At 35.7% G+C, this 17,706-nt stretch overlaps 1 protein-coding gene across 24 annotated transcripts in view; it reads right to left on the reverse strand.

Moving 5' to 3' along the window:
• The window catches only part of ATG4C (autophagy related 4C cysteine peptidase), a 98,377-nt gene that overhangs the window by 22,814 nt on the left and 57,857 nt on the right, over window positions 1-17,706 (reverse strand). For 16 of the 24 annotated variants that reach the window (XM_008265139.4, XM_051856416.2, XM_070078371.1 and 13 more), the window contains 4 exons: window positions 16,621-16,757; window positions 11,938-12,016; window positions 11,197-11,273; window positions 4,332-4,451 (listed from right to left, as the gene is read on the reverse strand). In XM_008265139.4, the coding sequence (XP_008263361.1) occupies window positions 4,332-4,451; window positions 11,197-11,273; window positions 11,938-12,016; window positions 16,621-16,757 (413 nt within the window). Of the gene's footprint in view, window positions 1-4,331; window positions 4,452-9,189; window positions 9,262-11,196; window positions 11,274-11,937; window positions 12,017-16,620; window positions 16,758-17,706 lie in introns of those variants that run through there. The other 8 variants (XM_070078365.1, XM_070078368.1, XM_070078364.1 and 5 more) reach the window with 2 other exon arrangements.

The following is a 17,706-nucleotide window of genomic DNA, read 5'->3' on the forward strand; positions in this document are numbered from 1 at the left end:
GAGAAAAGTAGGCATCCATGCCAGTGTAGAAGTAGTTGCTCTGGCTGGCGCCGCAGCTCAATAGGCTAATCCTCCGCCTAGTGGTGCCGGCACACCAGGTTCTAGTCCCGGTCGGGGCGCCGGATTCTGTCCAGGTTGCCCCTCTTCCAGGCCAGCTCTCTGCTATGGCCCAGGAGTGCAGTGGAGGATGGCCCAAGTGCTTGGGCCCTGCACCCCATGGGAGACCAGGAGAAGTACCTGGCTCCTGCCATCGGATCAGCGTGGTGCGCCGGCCGCAGCGCGCTGGCCACGGCGGCCATTGGAGGGTGAACCAATGTTAAAGGAAGACCTTTCTCTCTGTCTCTCTCTCTCACTGTCCACTCTGCCTGTCAAAAAAAAAAAAAAAAAAAGAGAGAGAGAGAGAGAGAGAGAGAGAGAGAGATCCCCTTGACCAAGTAACCAAAATTAGTTAATATTACTAGTAAAGGAACAAATCAAACTTAGGTGCCAACCACTTGGATGCAATGAGAAGACCACTGCAGGCTGGCACTGTGGCACAGCAGGTTAAAGCTCCAGCCTTGAAGCGCCAGCATCCCAAATGAGCACCAGTTCAAGACCTGGCTGCTCCACCTCTGATCCAGCTCTCTGCTATAGCCTGGGAAAGCAGTGGAGGATGGCCCAAGTACTTTGGCCCCTGCACCCATGTAGGAAACCCGGAGGAAGCTCAAGGCTCCTGGCTCCTGGCTCCTGGTTTCGGATTGGCTCAGCTCTGACTGTTGTAGTCATTTGGGGAGTGAACCAGCAGATGGAAAACCTCTCTCTCTCTCTCTCGCTCTACCTCTCTCCTCTCTCTCTCTCACTGTCCACTCTGCCTGTCAAAAAAGAGAGAGAGAGAAAGATCCCCTTGACCAAGTAACCAAAATTAGTTAATATTACTAGTAAAGGAACAAATCAAACTTAGGTGCCAACCACTTGGATGCAATGAGAAGACCACTGTAGGCTGTGGCCCGGGAAGGCAGTGGAGGATGACCCAAGTGCTTGGGCCCTGCACCCGCATGGGAGACCAGGGGAAAGCACCTGGCTCCTGGCTTCGGATCGGCGCAGCACCGGCCATAGCGGCCATTTGGGGAGTAAACCAATGGAAGGAAGACCCTTCTCTATGTATCTCTCTCTCACTGTCTATAACTCTTCCTGTCAAATAAAAAAAAAAAAAAACTGAAGTTATTTGAAAGTCAAGAAAGATGAATAACCATTCTAAATTAAAGGAGATTCAAGGTATACAAATGCAACATATTTTTCTATTGGATCCCTTTTGCTACATACAGCAATGCTGGGATAATGGTGAAACTGGAATAGTTTCTGAGAATTAGATGGTGAAAGTTGTACAGTGGATATGTTTGTAAGAGCTGCATACTAAAGTATCCATGAGTGACAGGCATTAGCAACCTATTCTCAAGTGGTTCAGGAAAAAATATTTGTATTATATTTTCAACTTTTCTGTAAATTTATAACTATTTCAGTATTTTAATGAAGGCAAAATAACCGTGTATCCAAATAAAAACAGAATTTATCACCATCAAGCAACACTAAAAGAAATCATAATGGAAGTTCTTCAGAGAGAGGCAAAGGGAAATTTAAAGATTAATTTAATAAAATTAACATGAAGTATGTCACCTTTAGAATGACATTCAGGACACTCTACAACATTATTCCACCCTAGTTTTCCTAAAGCAATGTTTCTCAAATCTTGAACATTTATAAACCGCCCCTTTACTCTTTTTTGCTATGTATACAATCTCTATTGTGATTAGTTTTCTTTTCATCATTTTTAATTTAAGGAAAAATGACATTTTTAATAGGTTAGTTATATTTTTCTGAAATGACTATAAAAATATGTAAGTATTAAAATGTTTGTCCTATGCCATCTGACGAGTATCAGGTGTCATACTCTGTGTTGCACTGTCTAATGTCAATGGTGCTCAGCTTTGGTGTATAAATCACTGGAGAGACATATTTAAAATGGGGGCCCCCCCAGGCCATACCCCTAGAGATTCTGATTCAGGGAGAAGACAGAAATCCTGCCCTACATACATCTGTGGCACCTGCCAAACTGGACTATGTGCCACTCTCTAGGTAAGCTCTATACTCTTCTTCCCTGTGCCTTTTCTTGTTATCTCCTTGTCTTGAAGTCCCCTTCTCTTTCCCTGAGCCAATGAAAATTAAGCCCATACTTTAAGGCTCATCTTAAATATCACCATCACAATAAAGCACCTCAACTTGGATGTGACACCTCTCTCATTTCCACGCTCTTTCTTCCCCTATCCATTTATTTCTATTTCCATCTGGATGCTTATCATATTCAAAGTAATATATGTCTACTTGTCTTTTTCCCCTCTGCAAGTATAAATGTTACTTGAGAGCAGAAGCTTAATGCCTTCTTCAAAAGCAGAGACTGCAAGTTGGTCACTTCATGCCTTGTATATGATAGTTACTCAAATACCTGCTAGACTGAATTCTACTCAACAGTGAATTAGCTTAATGACTTCTACTAATACTTTAAAAATCATAAAGCACAAAGAGTTAGAATATCCATTCCAAGAGCATTACAAATTAAACATGAGACTCTAGACAACTATACTTCATTTTCAAAAAGAAACCAAAAAAAAAAATAGAAACAAATAATTTTTAAGTTGTTTCAATTTTTCAAGAGAAAAAAACCACAACAGTTTAAGTAATAGTACCAAATTCAGCTTTTAAGAAACAGAAACTGCTTAACTTACAACCATCCAGGCAAAAGTACATGATCACGCTATTAATTGACAAAGTAAGTTTTCATTGTTGCTACAAAAGCTATTAAGAACACTAACATTAAAGCAAAGCTAGCTAACTGTAAGAAAATTCTCAGTATATTTCAAAAGATATTTAAATACGATCTCACCTTGCCTTAATAATGCATATTACTCTGATGTATCAAGAGTAATATTTAAATACTTTTCAATGTAAAAACCATAATCACTGTCTATTTTTCATCAGAAAATATCAATATACAACTCATTTGTTAATCTTGTTTTTTTAAAATTTGGAATAATCTGGTTTGTTTCTATGTTAGGGGTAAACTGCTTTACTGTTTCAAATATATTTATTTTAACCTAGATAAAAAAATCAATGGAACTTTTTAATGGAAAATGTTAATCAGCATCAATGTATTTCCCAATATCACCAACATTCATGTACTGCAGCATATACATGATATTTAATAAAGACAAAGAATTGTCAGGCTAAAATATACAAATGTGCATGTTAATTTCAAGCAATGAAGGAGGGAAAAATGGAGAATGCATATTTACTTCCGTTCACTTGACCTTTCATGGTAAAAAGGAGAACGAAAAGACAACTGTGAGAAATGAAGGAAAAGGAGGCTCCCACATATCTCATTTTCTCCTCTCCTTATGCATTTCTCTGTCATATTTCTGTTAAATTTCTTTTCAGATAGCAGATCAAGTAAACCAAACCTAAAGTTTATATGAAGCTTTTTAATTTACTTATTTAACATTGTAAAAATAAAATTTCAACCTTCCATATCCAAAATCTAAATAAACTTAGCTGGAAGTAAAAAAAGTAAATAAGTTACTATAAGTTCAAGTTAAGAATTTCCAAAAATGACTCTAGTATTGGTTTATCATAAGATGATAACCTATCATTACTGGCAGTAGTAAAGAGACCCATCTAATTATATACTTAATTATTAAATAACAAGCTTTTTTTATTTTCTAAAGTACTAAATATACAGACAGATATTAAGGTTCTGTAAATGTTTTAGCAGTACCAAAAAAATGCAGTTTAAGGTAATAAGAAGTTAAATAAACCTACTTCAAAGATTCTGTAAATAGAAGAGATCAGGTTAGATAAGCTTATTGGGAAGTAACAACACAGTTCATTTGATAAAGCAGTTCTGAGAAATTCAAAAAATAGCATTTCTCTTTACAAAAAATAAAAGAAGCACTTGGACTAACAAGAAATAATGCACAATTTGGCTTGATCAAATACTTCATTAATTTTTTTCTACCCCTAAGGAATTGCCCTTTTAAAATCCTCTTCAAATAGAATATAACCTAATTGCTTGTACGGGGCTACATTTTGTAACAGGATTTTTGTTTCAACAGTGCCACCTAGTGGAGCAATCAATATTTTCAACTGGTTACTGGTTTGTCTCAAATTTCTCCACTCCTACTAACATTAAAAGGACAATTTTACAAAATATCCTAATTCACATAGTTTTGTCTTCTGAAATCCCATCTCTAATTCGAATTGATCATTTATAGATTTTATTATACAATTTTAAGTAAAGGTACCTTAGTGATTTCTTCAGAAGCTCGTTTGAAGTCCTGAACATTTCGACAGTAAAATCCAATTGTACAGCTAGGATCCATTTTTCGAAATGACATCTTTTTGGGAGAAGGGCAGTGGAATGTCTGTAATTTTTAAAGTCCTTTAGGATTAATTTTCCTTTTTTTGATGGCATTAAGTACATAAAAGAATATTATATAAAATGTGCTATCTAGCTTTTTCTCAAAACTAAAAACATGTGCTGGCTGCTATTATAGTCCTTCCCATTCTCTAAAGCTGTAAAACACAAGAGCCAACACTGTGTGTACTGAATTCACCAAAGCTGCACCGTATGTGAGATCAGTGTCATCCTACAAAAGAAAGGAAGCATGAGCAAGTGGTATGCATTTGTAACACTTGAAGAGGGGAAGAGAAATGTGCCACTAAAAAAGACAACATACCTAGGCTAGGACAAGGCTTAGTAGCAAGTTAGCCAGTTCTGTGACACTGCAGTGAAGTCTGTCTTGAGCTTTTAAAAAATCTTTATGAAACTTTGAATAAGAATATCAAGATTTTTTAAACAAATATACAGATTCATGTGAATGTTTTATACTGAAGTCAACTTGCGAGTTAGAGCATAACTGCATATTCTAATCTGCTCCTCAATGGTGCTCTAACTTCTTTGTTCCCACCAGCCTGTTCCATTTTAGTCCTTGCCCTCCTGTCCCTTCAGTTCATGTCTCTCAAGTGGTCTAGGTGCCACAGATATAAATGGGCTGGGTGAGCTAGGTAGGCTGCCCTGGTTCTCACTCTTGCTAGAGGGTTTGGCATGGTTAGGTAATACAAAAGTAGAAAAGGACAGAATATAAAACAAATAATTCCAATCTTTTTATTCTTTTTTTTTTTTTTCTTTGACAGGCAGAGTTAGACAGTGAGAGAGAGAGACAGAGAGAAAGGTCTTCCTTGGTTCACCCCCAAAATGGCTGCTACGGCCGGCGTGCTGCACCAATTCGAAAGCAAGAGCCAGGTGCTTCCTCCTGGTCTCCCATGTGGGTGCAGGGCCCAAGCACTTGGGCCATCCTCCACTGCCCTCTCAGTCCACAGCAGAGAGCTGGACTGGAAGAGGAGCAACCGGACAGAAACCGGCGCCCCAACTGGGACTAGAACCGGGGGTGTCGGCGCCACAGGCAGAGGATTAGCCTAGTGAGCCACGGCGCCGGCCCAATCTTTTTATTCTTAACCAACATACTCTGGTACCATGTTAAGCATCTTTTAAAATGCTATTGGAGTGGCTGGCATTGTGGCATAGAGGGTTAAGCCGCTTCCTGTGACGTCAGCGTCTTATATTAGCACCAATTCGAGTCTGAGCTGCTCTGCTTCCAATCTATCTCTCAATTAATGTACTGGGAAAACAGCAGAAGATGGCCCAAGTGCTTGGGCTCCTGACACCCATGTGGGAGACATGGATGGAGTTCAGTGTCCTGGCTTCCGCCTGGCCCAGTCCCAGCCATTGCAGACATTTAAGAAAATGAACCAGCAATAAAAGATAAATCTTTCTCAGCCCCAGCCGTTGAAGACATTTAAGAGAGTGAACCAACAATGAAAGGTATCAGTTCTCTCTCTGCCTTTCAAAAAAAAAAAAAAGTCTTTTTTTAAAAGGCCATTGGATAACTTATCCCTAAAAGATCACTAATGCTACCAAGTATTTTTCCGTATGCATAAAAAGTCTGTGAAACAGTAGGACATAAAACTACCTACTCATATTGCTTACGCTTTTCACAAATGAACTCTGTGGGGAAATAGAAATACTAACAAGCTTAAGGGAGAAGGAAAGGAGGACAAATGAGAGCAGAGTGTGAGACAGTTTTTAAATTAAAGAACAAGCTCAAGAAATAATCTAGGCTGGATCTGAACTCATAAATTTAAAATTTCCCTACATTTTGGGCTGCAGCTATGGTGCAGTAGCTTAAGCTGCCATCTACATCACTGGCACCCAATATGGGCATTGGTTCAAGTCCCGGTTGCTTCATTTCCAGTCGGCTAATAACCAGCAGAAGACGGCCCAAGTGCTTGGGTCCCTGTACCAATGTGGGAGACCCGGATGAAGTTTCTGGCTCCTGGCTTCAGCCTGGCCAGCCCAGGCTGTTGCAGCCATTTGGGGAATGAACCAGCAAATGGAAGATTTTTTTGCCTTTCCATGTCTCTGTAACTCCAGTTTTCAAATAAATAAATAATCTTTAAAAAGGATTTCTCTACATTCAATGCTTAAAACTAAGAGATTTTAACTTGGAACTATTATTAAATATATGGAAAAATATAGGCTGTTAGACTTTTTAGGTTCATAGTAAATCAACCAAAAGCATTCTTTTTCTCTTTCCCTACATCCTAAATGATCCAGTTAGTGGTCCCTGTGCTTCTACCTAATTTCCTTTTTTTCTTATGAACAATTCAATTGTAGCTTAGATTCTAATTCAATAATATGCTAGTAATTACAGACCAAATAAATGAATTTTCAAAATGATGACTTCTACAAAATCTTAGCTAACACTTGCTTTACATAGAGAGGTCCAGCCTAGCTAGCTGGGACCTAACACAAGTATTGTCTTGATTAGACTTTTGCTGACATTGTTATGCCTGTTTTATTTATAAAGTGGTATTAAAATATATCTTTTACAATATACAGGCCTATATTAGGGTATAAGGCACAACAGTTAGCAGAAATTAATCTACAAATATACGTGTCTAAAAACAGTCATTTGCTAAACTAATTCCAAAGCCAATACAAACTATGTTTCTCAGTTTCACTATTTGGGAATAGAGAAGAGGGACAAAAAGTTTGTGCAAGGTTCAATCATGTGTTTCTGAACTCATCCATGAGAGTATCCTACACAAAAGTACTGATGAAAGTTTTCGCATAGGAACCAGCAACATTAATCAGGATAGGCTTACTGCTATTTCACTGTATTGCCTCAGTCATCATAGAATATAATGGTAAACATTAAATTGTTATTCAGGGTTGTTCTGATATATACAAAGAACATTTTATATTAAAAACAGACATAAACCTCTGATCACTGAAATGGAAAATGCTATTGGGAACTACTGCATTAACACTAGGACTCACAGAAAGGTATTCTCTATTACTTAAAATTATTGTTTCATTCACCCAAGAAGATTTTCAAGTCAGACAAACATTCATTTATAATTCAGAATTATTTCTGTTTATCACAGAGTAAGTTAGACTTTCAAATATTTTCCCAAACAGTATTACAGGGCTATGTTCACTTTGCAATAATTCTTTAAGGTACATACTTAAGATTTCTTTTGTAATTTAAAACATTCTGATGATTGGGAAGAGTAGTTACTTCTACTTCACAAATGCATCTTAGGAAGTGTTCAGTAGATACATGATACTGAATTATGTTTCTGAACAAACTGGACAAGTTGAATCAATTCCCATTCATTTCATTTTTCAATGTATTATTTATTCATTGCCTCAACAAATGGTTGTTATGTACCTACTAAATGCTAGGCATTGTTCTTGGCTTATTATTTGGAATAATGGCTCGTATTATCTAAATATACAAACAATACTGAAACAAAAATGTTTAGGTATTTAGCTATGCCATTTTGGTGATGTTGATGAAACTTCCTAAGATAATTAGAGAACACCCTTACTAAAACGCTTCCTACTAAGTGCAGTTCACATGTGTAACTCACAAAGGACACGTATCTTTTACTGACAAATTCACTCACCCATCTATCTAGATGCTCAGGTCATATAATTATAATAGATTTTAAGCTACTATTTCTGAATTTATAAGGATAGATTAAATAACACTATATATAAATGTCCTAAAATATGAAACTTGGAATTGGGATCCAGGAATCAGAACAGACTAACATGTCTATTAAGAAAGCTATGTTACTTTTGAGGATTTGGTATTTGTAAGAGTTAAGAAGCTATTATTCCAAAAGCATATCATAAACAGCATTACCCAATAGTCTCTGGTTTAAGAAACTTTAATTTTTTAATTTTATACATACATACAATGATGCAAATAAAATTCTGTGTATATATAATACACAGAAGCATCATATATGCATCATATGCAAACGCACATACATATACTTAGGTACTGTATGCATACACGTGCATCTGCACTAATCTTTGCACTCCAACAACTGAAACTCTGTTTTGTCCTAACCACTGACAACTCAATATACCCTCACAGCTTAAGCCCACTTAAGTTCGTCTCATGCTGTTCTCATCTCAAGCTATCCTTATGACCTTTGTCCTTAAGGTTGTTCTGCTGCGCATTTGAACCCCATTTATCTCTATGAAAATTACAAAGTGTGAGTTTATACACTATAACTGGCATTCACAATGAGCCATGTGCTTCATTCCTCAGTTCTGACCAAGGATCTCCCTGTTAGATCCTCACTGCCAGACCCAGGATCTAAATATGGTTGTCTACATTTACTTCACACTGTGTTAAAGAGTCAGTGAAGACAGCCAAAAAGTCTCTAAAAGTCAGTATAGAAACTAACATTATATACTAATATATTTTATAAGAAAACCACAAAAATTAGCAATTAAAACACAAAGCATTTGGAACTACAGGCAAGAAAAGAGTCCAACAGAGGACTCTAAAGAGCTTAGGACAGTTACTCTGCAACTAGAAAGAGCTTAATAAATGATAGTTTAAAAGAAAGAATGAAGTTGGTCCAATTTGGTTTTTAAAAAGTTCAACTCTAGAAGTGTAGGAACTGAAAACTATAAGAATAGATATAATCTGTTTAAACTGCTTCTTCAATCTCAAATATTCTGATATCTTACTACTTTCTTAAAATTCACAATCCTATTAGATTTAGGGCACTCACTTAAAATATCAGGACTATTACCAATTGTTTACATGGAATTGGACAGAAGATCTAAGATTTCAATTTCTCCATCTATTGACCAAAAAGAAATATTGATCAAAAAGTTTCAACAAAAGTAATTTTAATCATTGAATTACAAAAGGCAGTTTTCAAAATGCATATAATGTATTATATGATCAACTGCAAAGTTTCAATAGCATATTAACACACAATCAATATAGCAAAGCAAGGATGATTAGTAATACAGAGTAGTTAAAATCATCTCAAATATTATAAACCTAAGATAAAAGGCAGAATGTGAAATTTTATTCCTCTGTAAAGAAAGATAACTTGCTTTGATTTCTGTGTTATACAGCCATAGGAAAATAAATTATGTTATTAATTAAATTACTCAAGGTAAAGCCCTACATTGAGGAAAAGTGAAAAGTTTCTAACAGGAATTACCTATTTTTGAGATATTCTATCAGAATCTCAAAAATACAGCATCTAAACCTACTCTTTAGTGCTCCAATATGTAAGGCTAGGAGCCTCTGTGCATTTAAGAAGGTAGCTAATTTCATGACATTTTAATTCACCAAGTAAAATCTTAAAATCAATTCTTCCTTTCCATTTTTACTACTAGCATCCTACTTCAATCTTTTCTGACTCACTCTGGCATGTTGCGCCAGTCTTCCAATAATGAATTGCAGTATTTCTAATCTTGATTGTGTACACATAACCAGGCTAGTCATTCACCTGGCATCTTTGCAGAGTCTCTCAAAATATAGATGGATACTCTCTACTGGCCAATGGTAATAGTAAAATACTATGAATAATTTTCCATCCGAATCTCAGGTATCTACTGTTTATAAGGAGTCAATTTGATAGTTACATTGGAAATGTTACTTAAACATAAGAATCAGTGCTGTAAGCCCCCAATGCAACAAACAGAATTACAATGTGACTCATAGCACAGTTCTATGGTGCACCACCCTCAGTATCAATCAATCAACCAGCAAACATTTCTTAAAGTTTACATGCAAGATATTATGAAAGAAGAAAGTAAATCTAATCTCTGGCCTCAAAATACTTATATTTTAGCAGAAGCAATAATTTACAAAAGATTCTAAGGTGTTTTATAATATATCTTTCTGAAGCAGATTTAAATCTTACACTTTATTTATGTTCATAATTTACCCCTAAAATACTAACAGGTTATTAATATTAGCTAGCAAGCTAGTACTCAAAGCACTTAACTACATTCCTAACTTGCCCAGCCCCTGAGCATTAGTGATACATGCCACTCAAATGAATAAAATTATTTTATTCTACCAAATCATTTTAGTCTGCAAAAACATCAACTGGGAAAATGAGAACCAAAATCATATAATAATTACATGTCTCACTTATGCACTCTCAAATTTTTCTGAATTAAAATACTGGATCACAAAGGGACCTACACACAAAGGAAAAGGAGAGGTTAAGAAATAAAAGCTAAAATAAATTCTAAAAATTATATTCTAACATAAATTGTATAAATTCTATAAACTAAGCTCTTGAAAACTTCTTAACATGAGGCTAAGATTTAATTGCTGTACTTAAAGCAAAATAATTTAGCAGAAAAGCTCAGTAAGTTACACTGTCACTCTAACCCGCGTGTATTACTTTCTTTTATTTTTCCCCCTCTTTCTCTCTCTCTTTTTTTTTTAACATGCCTAACATTTACAATTCTTCAGTACTGTTTAGCTGTCTTTCCACAAAATTACTTGGAGGTTTGATCATTTATTTTAGTAGGGCTAGGGTATCTAACAAGTTAGAGACAAAGATAAATGAAGAAGAAAGTGTATCATAAATTAAAATTCAGCACCAAAGTACTTAACCTTTGACCGTCGTGTTGATTATGGTTTTATAAATCAGTGAAACATTGATTATTAACTTATAATACCATAAAAGCATACTACCTAGCACATCTCTAAATAGCTTGCTTCATAAAGTAAGAAAACAGTACCAGCTCTCTATCCATAGTACCTCAAGAGGGAAATCCTTTATGCTGACATCTACAAAAGATTGGCAGTAATGAGGATCCATGTAAATCAAACTGTCATCTACAAGGACAAAACAGAAGACAAGTAATTCAAAAAACACCTTATTATTACACTGCTTACAATCCAATTTCTATGTAGAACAGCTGAAAAAAAATCAAGCCGTAACAGCTTGCCAGACTGATATTCATTGACTGAAACATAGGTTTGCACAGGATAGATTAACTTTTGCATAATCAAATATGCTTGTATAAGCAGAATTTTTATAAAGTGATGAGACTGTCATTTAATTTTTGGTGATAAAATTACTTTCACAAACACACAATTATATTCTACAGTTTGCATATGAAAAATGTATTGCACTTCTTTATCCTGACAGGAAGAACATATTGCTTGTCATTTTATCATCAACTAGCACCACTAAAACTGGTAAAAAGTAAATATGTAAATAGCAACTGCCAGAATGTGGCAGCAGTGTCTTCTGAAGTTTAGTGAAACCAATCAATTATGCCTTGTTTATGCAACAACAGAAATTAAACATACATTTTACCGAATCCAATTATGCTGTGGACCAAATGACAAATGAGTGGCTATGGTTGGACTGATGAATGGATAAGGCACTCATTTTACTCTGCTAATCATCCATCCTGTTTCCGGATGATCTCATATTAACTTTCTGACTTTTAAAAGAAAACAATTAAGAGACATATTTTACAGAATCACTAACCTTGAAATCCAGCAAAGTAATATGACTGCTTAGGTTTGCCACCAATAATACCCACACAATATTCAAGGCTTAAAATACCCTGCCAAAAGAAATTAATATGTATTTAGAACCAAGACAAATGGTAATTATCTAAAACAATCAAATTTGTATTACCAAAGTTAGTAGTTTCCAAACCTTTCATCATATGGTATCATTTTTGTATTTGATAGCATGTTCTGAAACTCTTTTCTTTAAACCCATTTTCCTTTCCTTTAAATCACTCAACATTAATATAACTAAATCAAATATTCTGATCAGCATGCTCAACAACATTCAACCACTACTATATGCCAGATACAGAGATAATTAATGTTACCACACAAAGGCAATAAAATTCCTACCAAAGTGAAAATAATTGGCCTTTCAGTTAGCTGGTACAGTCTTATTGTGACCAATGTAACATTTTCATCAGGCTTTTTGAAATGATAACAACAGTTCTTAGACATTATTACTGTTTTCACTGACACTTGAGTCTTAGAATGTGAAACTGAAAACAATTTTTATAATTTTTATGCAACTTCATTCAAAATAAATATAAAGAATAATGAAAACTTAACCCAAGGATTATTATTATTATTGCATTTAAAATCAATTTATTTTATTGATCATAAAATAGCAAGGATACCTCAATAAATTATTTAGAATGTTCCTGGGCATCTATTCTAAGCAAACTGTAAGTTGATCCAAATAACACTTTACATTACAAAAGTAAAAAAAAATCCAGTGGTATCAATGTCATCAATAGTTCCTGCATTCATTTGGACATATTATAAACACCAATAATGATAAAAATATACAAAGTATTAAACAAAGTCAAACCTCCCATCTCTTCAATGAGAGGATGCTTTAAAATTTACAATATGTAAACATGAAGAATACAGATGGTCCCCAACTTACAATGGTTCCATTTATGGTTTTTCTAGTATGATGGTGTGAAAGATACATGTGTTCAGTATAAACTGCACTTCAACTTTGCACTTTGACCTCTTCCCAGGCTAGCAATACACTGTATGGTACTCCCCTGTGATGCTAGGCAGCAACAGCAGCAGACACAGCTCCCAGTCAGCCAGGTGATCATGAAGGTAAACAACCAACACCGTACAGTATACTGCATTGCTGAGCTAAGAAATAAATTTATGAAATAAGTCCAAAAAAAAAAATACAGGGGCCAGTATGATGGCACAGCAGATTAAGCCACTGCCTGTGACCCAGGCATCCCATAGAAGCACTGGTTCAAATCTTGGCTGTTCCACTTTGGATCCAGCTCCTGACTAATGTGCCTGGGAAGGCAGCAGAAGATGGCCCAAGGACTTGGGTGCCTATGACCCACTTGTAAGATCCAGATGGAGTTCCCTGTGGTTTGGCTCAGCCCCAGGCATTGCAATCATGTGGGAAGTGAACCAGTATATAGAAAATCAATCTCTCTTTCTCTTCTTTCTCTGTAATTCTGCCTTTCAAATAAATAAATAAATCTAAAAAAAGTTACACACATAAAAATTAAACAACTCTGGAAAAGAATAAAAAGTATTTTTTTAAAAACCCACTTAATAGTAACACAGAGATAGGCATTTGGCACAGAGGCTGAGGTGCCTCTTGGGATCCACAACACACTTGCGAATGCCTGGGTTCCATTCTTGCCTCCACTTCTGACCCAGCTTCCTGTTAATGCACCCCCTAAGAAGCAGATGGTGATGTGTAAGTTCTTGGGTCACTGCTACCCATGTGGGAGACTGACAGCAATTCTAGCCTCCTGGCTACAGCCCAGCCCTGGCTGTTATATACATTTGAGGAGTAAGCCATTGGATGGTTCTGTGTCTATCTCTGTCTCTCTTTGTCTTTCAAATAAAATAAAAAATAAATGCCAATTTTTAAAAAACAGTAATACAGTTATGCATTGCTTATATCATAGGGTCTACGAGGAAGTGAAAGTTGTATCTCTTTACAGCTAAAAAAAGAGAAAGAAGAGAAAGAATATATATATATATATATATATATATATATATATATATATATAAAGAATCATCACTGACCATCCTCCAGAAAAGAATGGTCCTGAATAATAGAAGAAAGACTGTGGTCCTTGACAGCTATATTTTCCTCCAACACTAGGGAAGATCCAGCAATAAACATTTAGAAGCAGCTTAGGAGCTAGAATGCCATTACACATAAAAGGCTGTATCTTTGAAACTTGAAACACTTTTCAGTTCCTAAAAGAGCTTCTTTTTAGTTAACTAGTGGTGAAAACTTACTGAGCTATATCCAGGAAGCAATAAATAAGAGTGAAGAACCAGTTACAAAGGAAAGTTTGAAGTTGTTTTGTTGAAGAAAAAGAACATATTAGACTTTCCTCATTCCAGGTCCTTAAAAAGTAAATAAATAAGCCTCCTTTGGTAAGCTTTGATAAAGCATACACCAATTTCCTTTCTTGTCATAGAATGTAGCAGGATGCTAGGATGGTACCATATCTGAATTACAGGTACTGTGGAGTTACTTTAATTAATATACTTGAAAAAAGAATGGTGAATTTTAGACTGTATTTCTGTATTTTGTCTGTTAGGAAAAAATACAATTGCTAAATAGTGCACACACACTTTTAGGCTATCAGATACACTGCTTTTCCGTTTCTAAGTGAGTATCTCTTTATATGCTCTCATTTTGGCTTCTGGCCAACCATTCCCTTTGGCCAAGCATAACACCAATCACATAAACTTCTTCATTCAACCATTTCAGCCATTTTACCTGATAATTGAAAAATTAAAATATCTCAGTAATCACTGTTCTTTCATTTTAGTGAACTACAGTATAAATCAAGTTAGTAGGTACTCAAAAAAATGTTATACTTTAAAAAGTTCTTATTTTAAGGGAAAAAATATAAAAAACAATGAATAGTCAAGAAAGTTCTAGTTTAAAGAGGTTTTTATTGTTTTGGCACAATTTCATCTTTACTTTTCAGCCGGCTCTAGAATTTGAACCTAAGCTGTCTTCTCTATTTTTTTCTTTCAGTTGCAGCTCTCCTTTTCAAGAAACCTCTATGACATTTTTACAAGACTGAATATACAAGGTTGTTCTTGAGAGGGTGTTTTAGTCCATTTTGTGCTACTATAACAGAATACCTGAGAATGGGTAATTTATAAGGAACAGAAATTTATTCTCACACAGTTCTGGAGGCAGGCAAGTCCAATCAATTTATTTAAATAAGGTAAAAAGTGTTACACCTGAATTCTAGTTACTATGGATCACTTTAACCACTTAATTGTGGTTTGTTTCACTACAGTTCAGGCTCCAGTGAATCACTCAAGAGCATTAGGCAGTGCAGCCCTCTGATGAATACTAACAACATCACTAGAGAGCTAAGCCCTCAGGCAGGTGAAACACACCTGCAGGTCATTTGTAGCCTCTTCCACCAGGAATGGGGTTTTGGCTAAAGGAGTTCACTCCAAGATTACGTCAGTTTCTAATTTTCTCATGGTAGTAAAGAAGGCACAAAGAATCTAAATCAGATTGTTCAGAATCCATCTAGAGATGACAATATACCACAAGTTCCAAAACCCTCAACAGATCTGCTAGATGAAATGCTTCACAACTTCTCACATTCCACTGATAATACTAATAAAGAGCCCACATGTCAGATATCAAAATGCATCTGTATTTGTTGAATTCACATTATCAATATATTACAGTATTATTATTAATAACAACTGTTCCTCCAAAATTTTAGTAACTATTAGGAAAAGCCAGTATACCAGTCAGAAATGTAGCATGTATCAAGAACACCAGCTCTAGATTTTTAGAATTAGCACAATCTAGCCTGAGGACATACTTGACCTATATATATGTAGGGACCATAATACAGGATTAATGCTTCAGGTTGGGAACAAATTGTGACTGAACCATAAAAGACAGATTTAGACTTTATTTCAACATTACTATAGCCTATAATACTTCATTCAAAAAAGAATTCCATTCTGGCCTTGAAAATCGACTCCTAAAAAATGAGAAATTTTGTTGAAACTATGAAAAGAATATATAAAAACGATAATTTTAATCAGAAACTAAGTATTTCAAAAGTCGTTTCATCATAACTGAATATCTTGGTGCCCAAGACAACATAACTAAACAGACTGTTGTGGTGCAAGAAACAGAATTATGAGTTCTGAAATAGAACAGATTTTAAACCGGCAAGTATGAAGAAAACAAAGCTAGAAACCTCCTCATACTACCATAATTATTTTGGTGTATATAAAGAATCTAATCTTTTATTGACGTCATGGTGGCATAAGAATACAGTAGCATTAGAAAAGTCCATTTGTTTCAATAATCAATTCTATATAATGTCAGTTTTATGAATAAATAAACATACTTTTAAAAATCACAAAAGTACAATGAAACTATAGTCTATTATTCATGACTATTACTGCATCTGTGCCTCCTTGATTAGCTACAAAAGTTAAAAGCTTTTCATTTTGGTATAGAATATTGTACTCCAAGTCATAACTCATCTTGAAATTTAAGATCTCTAATGTCCAACTTTGCAATGGACAACAACAGTAAAAGCACTCTCAATTAATAGAAAAACACTGCAAAATTTCTGCATTTTTCATATTGGCTGGTATTGCTTTAAAAAACTGAGCACTTAGTTCATACCTTTACAAACTCTAAGTAGTCAGTGTTGGTTCTTTCTCCACCAAGTCTAACAGGAACTAGAATAATAACAGCTTTGTCATCTGTATTATCAGAAGTCATGGAAGCACTCTGTTTATCAATTACATCAGAACTGTAAACTGAGAAAAATATAATGAATATTCTATTAAATTTCATAGAAGTCATTTTCAGAAACATTTTTATTACCATCCCTCCAACCCCCAGCACTGGTCATCATCTGATCTCTGATATCACTACCAAGGTCTCAGCAAGTTACAAAGACCTACCTCATTTATATATTGAATACATATCTATATGGTGCTGGGGATTCAGCAGTAGACAAAGCAGGAAAATTCCTGCCCTCACACAGCATATACACGAATGGTGAGAAACAGACAATAAAAAGTAAAATAAAAGGTATATCACATGGTGATCGGTACTTTGAAGAAAGAAAAAAAAAAGGTCGACAGGATAGGTGAGCACAATTTAAAATAAAGTGATTAAGAAAGGTCATATGAGAAAGTAATAGTTGAATCATAACTTTAAAAAAACAAGTAATGCAGATACCTAGGGAAGAACATTCCAGGTAGGAAGATCAACAAGAGCAACTGCCTTACGGCAGACACATAGGTAGCAGGTTTAAGAAAGAAGAGGCCACTGCTACTGGAGCAAAGTGAGCAAAGGATACAGGGCCGGCGCTGTGGCATAGTAGGCTAAGCATCCACCTGCAGTGCTGGCATCTCATGTGGGTGCTGGTTCCAGTTCTGGCTCCTCCTCTTCCCAGCCAGCTCTCTGCGATGGCCTGGGAAAGCAGTAGAAGATGGCCCAAGTCCTTGGGCCCCTGCACCTACATGGGAGACCCAGAAGAAGCTCCTGGCTCCTGGCTTCGGATCAGCCCGGCTCCAGCCGTTGTGGCCAATTGGGGAGTGAACCAGCGGATGGAAGACTCTCTCTCTTTCTCCCTCTCTTTGCCTCTGCCTCTCTGTAACTCTGCCTCTCAAATAAATAAATAAATAAATAAGAGAGAGAGAGAGAGAGAGAGAGAGAATGAAGACAGATTATGCAAACTCCTGAAAGTCACTGGATGAC

The sequence above is a fragment of the Oryctolagus cuniculus genome, chromosome 7 (genome assembly GCF_964237555.1).
Source record: "Oryctolagus cuniculus chromosome 7, mOryCun1.1, whole genome shotgun sequence".
NCBI classification, from domain to species: Eukaryota; Metazoa; Chordata; class Mammalia; order Lagomorpha; family Leporidae; genus Oryctolagus; species Oryctolagus cuniculus.